The sequence below is a fragment of the Propithecus coquereli genome, unplaced genomic scaffold, assembly GCF_000956105.1.
Source record: "Propithecus coquereli isolate 6110/MARCELLA unplaced genomic scaffold, Pcoq_1.0 Scaffold400, whole genome shotgun sequence".
NCBI lineage: Eukaryota > Metazoa > Chordata > Mammalia > Primates > Indriidae > Propithecus > Propithecus coquereli.
The window spans coordinates 1,782,573-1,791,985 of NW_012149731.1; the positions used below are offsets into that span (position 1 = coordinate 1,782,573).

The 9,413-nt window shown below is 45.0% G+C and overlaps 1 protein-coding gene across 1 annotated transcript in view; it reads right to left on the bottom strand.

Moving 5' to 3' along the window:
* Nucleotides 1–7,676, bottom strand: part of GXYLT2 (glucoside xylosyltransferase 2) — an 86,573-nt gene extending 78,897 nt beyond the window's left edge. Inside the window, exon 1 of the mRNA XM_012652870.1 lies at nucleotides 7,402–7,676. Coding sequence (XP_012508324.1) covers nucleotides 7,402–7,676 — 275 coding nt within the window. The remainder of the gene's footprint in view (nucleotides 1–7,401) is intronic.
* Nucleotides 7,677–9,413: the final 1,737 nt, after the last annotated feature.

Here is a 9,413-nt window from a genome sequence, read left to right on the forward strand (position 1 = left end):
AGTCCACTCAACAACTGCAGGGTGAAGGGGGGATGGAAGTCAGGAACCAATTACAATGTCTACCACGCCATACTCCCCCAAGTGCTTCGGGGTGGGGAGGCTTGGCCTTATCCCTAACTAACCTTGTTTAGTTTAAGTTAATCAGCTGATCTGATCCTACCCCTCTACTCCTTCTTAGTCCCTCCTCCAAATTACAGGCATTTAAACCAACCAAAGCCAATGTGATGGGAGTAAACTTCTGCTGGGCTTCTGGAAAATAAAATCATTCCCTCTCCCAAATAGGCGAGGAAAGGAAGCTAGAATGATTCATGTGGTAATGGATTAGAGTTGGAGACATCAGCATGAATCCAGGTTTAGCTCAATAGATAGAGATGATTATATATGGAAATATTTATAGTTGTATGTGTATATACAGGTTAGTATAACATGGGTATATGTTTTGCTCTGTCAGCTGTGAGGGCCTATAAGAGATGACACTCCAGTAGCAACAGGCTTGCCAAGTGCCCAGGAATTTGTTGATTCTGGGCATCTGTAGTGCCCAGAGCTTGGTTTCCAATGTCGTTCTCCAATAAAAGGAAGCAGGGATCCTTGAAGAAATGGCTGATTCTAGGACTGGGGCAGGAAATATACGAGATGAGCCTAGAGCATCTTATAGTGCCAGAGAGCAAGGAAGGGCTCAAAACAAAACAAAACAAACCCAAAACAAGGATGAAGACAAAAATCAAAAACACATTGATGAGAATATATCAAAGGAGCACAGAAGCCAACTGAAAGAGCTCCTCATGGCCAAAACTAAAATACTTTCAACAACACAACATAATAAAGTCATATTGGATCATAACCCAAAGTATAGAATACATATCCATGAGTCCATATGAATATAAATAAATTATTGAATAAATTAATAAATGGGTAGAAGGAACAAATCTCCTGTGCAGAAGAATTTCAAATAATTTACGTAAATATTCCACCCTCAAGGAGGGAGAGCATGATTTAGGTATGGGCTGTGCATAGGGACTTCCTTCCACAGAGCAGAGTATGGAAAGGGTTTTGGAAAAAACAGTGGCTTCACAGTGGAGCAAGCTGACAAACACTAGCTCAGTCAAGTGACCAAGGCCGAGATTCGCGGTCCTAAATCACGTCGATAGCATATATATTTGATTCGACGTGATGGCAGGGGCACTTCACCTCTGTGGTTTTCCCCCCAGTAATCCACAACTCCAGTATTATCATGAGTAAAACATCAGACATGTGTCATTAGAGAGCAAGGCATCCTACAAAATAACTGACTAGTACTCTTCAAAACTGCCAAGATCCTTAAATATATGCAATAGAAAAGAAAAACAAAAACCAGAAAAAGAAAATTCAAGGTCACCAGAAACAGGAAAAATTTGAGAAACTGCCACCGTTAAGAGAAGCCTGTAGAAGACCATGAGAACTAAATGGAATGTGGTATCATGAATGAGATCCCAGAACAGAAAAAGGACATCAGGCAAAACCAAAGAAATCTAAATATATTAAACATTAATAACAGTGTATCAATATTAGTTCACTGACTGTAACAAATGTGTCACACTACTGGAAGATTTAATAATGGAGGAAACTAGGTGCTGGGTATATGGAAATTCTCTATACTTTCTTGATTTTTCTGTAAGTGTAAAACTCTTCTACAAAATAAAATCTATTAAAAAGAAAAAAAAATTTCTCTCTTTAAGGGTGTTACCATTAAAGATCCTCACTATTCTTCTAAACGGTATGGGATTATTTTAGATATTATCAAATAACAGGGAAGGTAATAATATGAGTAAAGTCTTAGCATAGTGCTGACACAGCCGGGTTGCTGCATTCGTTCATTAGTTCATCCAACAAATATTTTCTTGAGTACCTTCTATGACATCATCTCTGTTCTAGGAGCCAGGGACACAGTGATGAATAAGACATGAAGTGTACACGAGGGGAGAGGAGCAAATAAAATACAATCTTCATAGAATGATGGATGCTATAAAAACCAAACACTAAACAGGGTGAGGGGGACGGAGTGATGGGGAAGTTCCTGTGTTCTCGAGCAGCTAGGAAGACCCCTCTGAAGAGAAAACATTCGAGCACAGACCTGAAAGATGCGAGGGAGCTGGCCACGTGAGGATGTGAGCAAAGAACGTTCCAGCACAGGAACAAGTGAAAAGTGCTGAGGCAGGAACAGGCTCAGCATATTTGAAGGCCAGCGACGCTGAAGCCGAGTGAGTGAACGAGAGTGGTAGGAGACAAGGTCAGGGAACGATGTGGGGCTGAGACCAGGCAAGGGCTCAACGGCCACACTAAGAAGCTGAATTTTATTCTCAGCGGGATGGCAAGTCAGTCATTGGAGGCTTTAACCAGCAAAGTGACCCCATCTGGTCCACCTAGTGAAGACTATTCCTGCAGCTGTACGGAAAATGGACTGCAGAGGGCGCTAGAGTGGACCCACACACACCAAAGAGCAGGCTACTGCAGGGATCCCCCAGCAAATGATGGAGGCCAGGCACTCAGCAGTAACCACAGTGGGACTGGGGACATATTTTGAGACAGAACCGACAGGGCTTACTGATTGGGTATGTACGGAGGGTGACAGAGGGGACTGATGGACCAATCAACAAAAATGAATTGTGAATAGAATCAAGGCTCATAGCTACATACTATCACAGATGGCACTCAAGATCTAGAGATCTTTACTGTGCTCTGGGGCTATCAGCTAATTATAGGATGGCCATACGCTTTGCATGTTGCTATATAACATCATCCCTCTTTGGCGGGAGCTTTATGCAGGCTCGGACATTCTGAGAAGATTTATCTCAGAGACCAAAGGGAACTGCAGGAAGTGGTATCTCTTGATGAGCAAGTACATGTGCTTCCTCTCACTGGGGCAGCTGGGGAGGCTGCCAAGTGTAACAAGTTTCTGTGTTGTCTCTCCTCCTCCCGCAACTCGGGGAGGGCAGCAACCCCACTCACCACTGTACGGTGAGTGCCCGGCAGGGTAAATGTGCAGTAACATTTGCTAAATGACTGTGGAACAAAATGGCAGAAGAACATCACAGGCCCAGAGGTGGCCTAAGTCTCCCTAAGAAACCATATTTTAAGAGAAAACAGCAATATCCAGGCCAATACAGAAGAAAAAGAATAAAGTTCAGGAGAGGGTTGAGGTTGAGTAATAATCAGTCAGAGCTTCTAGGATGGAGCCAATAAATGAGAAACACCGATTTTGCAAGAGACAGCACAAAGGGCCATGTAATAGTCATTGTTGGGATTTTGCTGTTAAACTTGATGATCTCATCACAGGATCATCAAGTGTCAAAGCTGAAAGACCTCTGAAAACTTTTGGATTGATTTGCTCGTTTTACTTTAGACTACAACCCAATTTACTGGACTCCAGATGCCAAATTCCTTTTTATATTGCACTGATTAGCAGTTACATTAAACTTTCTTTTCCACATGTAGGCTCGAGGAGAAGTTTTCAGAAGCAAGCTAGAGAAATCGTCTTCTAAAGTCTAAAATCTATTCCCAGGTAAAATTCTCATTTTGTAATTCAGGTCCATGAAAAAAAATATCTCTTTTGAAAACTTTTCCTCTTTATTCAGTGAAAATGAGGTAGCCCATCAGGGTTCCCTTTTTGACATGGCTGCTAGGAAGCTTACAGCTAAATTTAACACTTAATCCTACTAACAAAAGTACTGTTTGTTTTTGACAAACCATACTTCTTTCCCCCTCCTCTTTATGACTTTTCTTTTTTAAATAACTCTTTCAATGGCCTTATTGTATATGTGTCTTTTACTATACATCGTCTCAAATTCTTCTTGGATGTCAGCCAGGTGTAAATCACCAATAAACCAAAATAGAAGGAAGATTTCATTTCTCTTGTGTTCTGAGACTGCCACTTCCAGTATGATGTCCGTTTTCAGATTCCACCCTTGACCGAAAAACTCAGACCTTACCTCCCGGCTTTATATTTATAGAGAAGGAGGCCACCACAGGACAGATTGCATACAAATGACTAGTTATAAAATTGTAGGGTCTGCCTGCTAACTAGGCAAGTCCTTGGAAACTTCTCAGAAATGAAAACAAGATGTGGAAGGAGAGTGCTGTGTTTCCTGCGTTGACGTGGCAGAACTTTGCTTACAGCAGTACCCTGGGGGAGGCAAGGCAGCCCAGGCCGTGGATGGTAAGCAGGTGGTGGACTATGTCACATCCAACTCCAAGCTTTCAGCTAATTTCAACCACAAGTCTTACCCTCCCCAGGCCGGAGAAATGAGATCACGAAGCCTTCATCTCTTCTGGATTCTAGCCACGTTAAAGAGATTAAAGCACTAGTTTTCTGAAAGCACGAGGCTTTCTCTTCCCTCCCTAAATGAAATTCCTCCTAAACCACAAAAATTTAACCCAAACAGAACTAGGAAAGCAATAAAGGAGTCCATGCAGAGATCTTTCCTCCTGCTCCCATACGACTTCAGAATCTTCTGTTGCCATTTCTGTTGAGGTAGCAAAAGAAACAATAAATAAGTCCCAGAAAATGTCAACTGTTTATGCATTTGAGCCTGAGACTTCCTGTGGCTTTTGTTTTTTACTCTTTCCCAAGTTTCAAAATTTTGTTCTTTATTCCTATGGTGTTTGGCCATGATTTCCATGATAATTTAAGAGATATGTTCAAAAGAAAAATGGCTTCAAGGGTACTGTTGCTCCTGGAAATAGTCCTTCCCTAAAACATCCATTTGGATTCTGTTCATGATCTCCTCCTAGTCAGAGCCAATTTGTTCAGATAGAGACAAAAGATGCTGCTCTGATGTTCCCAACACCTTGAAGAATGAGACAGTTCCAAAAATCTATGGTGTTTCTTTAGAAAAATCTCAGTAAAATTGAGAATCACAGGCAAGACTATTGCATGACATCAGTATACAAAGTAAGTGCTCAACCTGAGTCCACACTGCCTGGATCTTTATGCTTCTCAACAATGTTACCTGTGAACCTTGGACAAATTCTTAATCCTTATGCAATATTTCCCTTTCCTCATCTGTAAAATGGGGATAACATTAGTGCTTACTCCATAGAGCAGGTTCTCAAACTTTGGTGTGCATCAGAAACAACAGGAGGGCTTGTTAAAACTGCCAGGCACGGTGGCTCATGCCTGTAATCCTAGCACTTTGGGAGGCCGAGGTGGGAGAATCCCTTGAGGCCAGGATTTTGAGACCAGCCTAAGCAATATAGTGAGACCCCCTCATCTCTATAAAAAATATAAAAATTAGACAGGCGTGGTGATTTGTGCATGTAATCCCAGCTACTTGGGAGGCTGAGGCAGGAGTATGGCTTGAGCCCAGAAATTGGAGGTTGCAGTTAGCTATGATGACACCACTGCACTCTAGCCCGAGCAATAGAGGGAGACTCTATCTCAGAAAATAAATAAATAAATAAAAATAAGGGCTGGGCACGGTGGCTCACGCCTGTAATCCTAGCACTCTGGGAGGCCAAGGCGGGCGGATTGTTTGAGCTCAGGAGTTCGAGACCAGCCTGAGCAAGAGAGAGACCCCGTCTCTACTAAAAATAGAAAGAAATTAATTGGACAACTAAAAATATATAGAAAAAAATTAGCCAGGCATGGTGGCGCATGCCTGTAATCCCAGCTACTCGGGAGGCTGAGGCAGTAGGATTGCTTGAGCCCAGGAGTTTGAGGTTGCTGTGAGCTAGGCTGACGCCACGGCACTCACTCTAGCCCAGGGCAACAGAGTGAGACTCTGTCTCAGAAAAATAAATAAATAAATAAGTAAAAATAAAACACATTACTGACCCTACCCCCATGGTTTCTGATTCTGTAGGCCAGGGTTGGGGCCTGAGAATCTGCATTTCTAACAAGTTCCCAGATGATGCTGGTGCTCCTGCTCTGAAGTCCACACTTTGAGAACCACTATCAAAGGGTTATAGCATGGATTATGTAGTCGCACATGTAAGTGTTAACAGCGGCTATGTTTATACGCTGCTGTTAGCACTGTCCCTGTCAATAGATTAGCTGTGTTAAGTGGAGTCAGTTCTTGTTATTATCTTACCAGTGTCCCATCAAATTCAGAAATCATAGTACACTTGCAGTTAAACCCAAATTTAATCTATTATTAGAAAACTCTGTACAGAGGAGGTGAAATCCTATTAAATTCCTAACAGAAATATCCTTATTTTATTTTACTATTATTATGTTTTTAGAGACAGAGTCTCACTCTGCTGCCCAGGCTGGAGTGTAGTGGTGCAATAGTAGCTCACTGTAACCTGGAATTCCTGGGCACAAGCGAATGTCCTTATTTTAAAGACTGTATACATTGAGACACAGTCGTACTGTAATTCCATAGATTGTTCGGTTTTCCCCCTAAAACTTGTCAGTACCCATCTGCACATTTATTATGAGGCAGAAGAGAAACAAAAGCTGACACAGCTACTTCTCGAGGTTTCGTGTCTTTTAGTTACAGCAAAAGCTCCAAACAGATTTAGTCATTATGGTCAAAAGGAATTCTTCAGCTCAGTTTCAAGTAATTAAGGAGCCCAGCAAACGTGGACGTTGCAAATGGCAGTTACAAACAACAGCTCTGAAAGCGCAAAGGAAACAGATCCGCTACAAGACGAGGAGATTGTTAAAAAGCTCTCCACAACAAAGGAAACGAACGCAAATCCCCAACCTGCGGGCGTTCCAGCAACCCTAAGGCCAAAGATAAAACGCTCTGATGAAAAGCCGTGGCGTGTTAAGCTTTGTGTAGGGAAAGAGAATATCAAACATAAGGTCGAAGGTTAAGATGTTTTCCTTGTAGGACCCTTTGACCATACTTGAGCCTGAAACAGAATGAGGAACAGGAAACCCCCACTGTCTCTCCCGTGCCACGCATCACTCCTTCCGAGGAGAAAACTTCTTTTTAACAAACTTAGGTCAAGTGCCTCTTGTTCTAAGCACAGGGATACTCGAAGTTGAATAAGAGGCAGCCAGTCCCTGGCAAACATCTAACTTTTCCAACTCAATCTGATCTAAGTTTTCGGTCAAAATTCTCCAGTGAAACATGAGAATGAGATAAAGCATTCTTGCATCGGGATGGCTTTTGAAAAATTAAACAAAGGGCGCATGTTTGCAAGAATGCAAAAATACGCCTTGCCTTGACAGTTAAAAATACAAACCCCTTTCCCTGACACTTCTTCAAAAACGTACGTGATAATCGGCACTGAGCTGTTAGGAGGACTCCACCAAGGTGGGTCTTCATTTCTAGCAGAGTAAGAAATAGAAGGGGGCAGCCCGCGGGTGAAACTTGGAGTCGCTTCCTTCAGCCCAGAGCCTCCCCTGGACTTGGCAGGGGCGAAGGGAGCGAGACACGGGTCCCCAGATGGGATTCTGGGGTTGCCACGACTCACCTCACCAACTTCTCCGGTCTCGCCGCGCCCCGGCGGCCCGCTCGGGGGCGCAGACGCGGGGGCCGGCGCCTCCGAACGCCCGGGCTGGCCCCCGGGAGGGCGCCCGGAGCCGATCGGCGAGCGGGGAGCGGCGCGGGGTGGCGCTGCGGGGCGGACGCGGGGCGCGCGGGCGGCGCGGGGGGCTCAGGGCGGCCGGCGCGCAGGGACAGCAGCGCGAGCAGCAGCGCGGCCAGCGCGAGCAGGAGCAGCGCCGCCGCCTTGCTGCGGAGCTTCATGGTGCGGCGCGGCGGCGGCGGCGGCCCCCGGGCGGCTCGGCCCCTCTGCGCATCGCGGCGCGCCCGGCGGCGGCGGTGGCGGCAGGACGAGCGCAGCAGCGCGCGGCGGTCGCCTCCTCCGCCCGCCCGCCGGGGACTGGGGTCGTGGCGGCCGGCGGGCGGCCGGTGGCGGCGGCGGCGGCGGAGGAGGAGTGGGGAGGAGCGGGGAGGAGAGGAGGGAGGGGAGGAGGCGCGAGCGGGGCTCCAGGGGGAGCAGCCCGCGCCTACCGTACTGTGTGGAGTAGCCGCCCGTCCGCCTGCCCGCCAGCCGCGGGGCTCGCGGGCTGCTTCTGGTAGCGCAGACTCGTAAACCACTTCATTCATTCACTCACATTCATTGGTTTACTTCCTCATTCACTCACCCATTCACTCACCCACCCATTCCATCCGCTCTTCCATCTCATTCCCTCAGGCCATGATTCATTCATTCGTTCATTTATCCACGTGTTTCCCCATCATTTATTTTACCCATCTATCCATGCGTTCATGCACCTATACACACATCCACTCAGGCAGGAACATCTCTGTCCTGTTTGCCCAGTGCAGGGCGCTGCACACGGCGGTGCCCAATAAATAGCTGTTGGATAAAGTCACTCTGGATCCATGAAAAGAAATTGTAGAATGAGTTTCAAAGTCTGAATTGTGATCAGACACTGTTGCTTACCGCTTAGTGATCCTGAGCAAGCTGCACGCGTTTTTACGCCTTCATTTCCTTACATGCAAAATACGAATGATAATATTGCTCACCGCAGAGGCGTTTTGTGGGTGTTAAATTTAATAACGTTTTCAAAGAAACTAGCACAGTACCTAGCTCATAGCTGGTGTCCAATGAAAGTTCTGTGATAGTTACTATATATGATAAGCTTATCAAATACACATAAATGCAAATTTTATTTTCTTTCATAGATTTGAGATAGAATAATAATTTCACAACCCAGTGTAAGAATGGATTCTTCAGAGACTTTTAACAGCCACGATCACCAGATCAAGGTGAGAATTTCCCAACTCTTCTCCCAGGGCATCCGCAGTCACAAATCTGAAACATTAGGACACATCTTCTTATTATTCTCCATGAACTGACAGCCAGTATTTTATTAACTCTCTTTTTAGCACACCACAGAACAAAGAACACTAGTTATAACAACGTCCCTGAGTTTCTACAAGATTCCATGTTGCTTTATAAATCATATAAAATTCAACTATAATCTGAATCATTCTGAATCTCGCATTTTATTTTAGTTCTTTGAGAATCCATTGTATTGAAGGTTCTGGGAACGAGAACGTTTGATAATCTGGAACCTCTTGCCAAGCAGGCAAGTAGGAAATGGCAGGGTGCAAACTCAAAGTATGGGTGGCAGATGTTGCAGGTGAGCAGGTACAAATAATCCATTGGTTCTCAAGGATGGAGGGTACCGTCCTACAGAGAAGCATCTGGAATTGTGGGAAAGCTGTTTGGGGTTATCACAATGACTGCAGTTTCTACCAGTATATGCAAAATCAGCTGCAATGCTCAGGACACTCCAGTAAAACCAAAAATTGTCCTGGGCCAGGTACCAACATAGAGATCCTGTTGAGAAACCCTGAGCCAGCCTAAAGCCTGGTGTTTAGACCTTTAAGATGTAGAAATGGCCACTGTTATGTTGGTACGTGGCCCAGAGAAGCAGGCATTCCCAAACTCTGTCTTGCCACCTTCCTTCC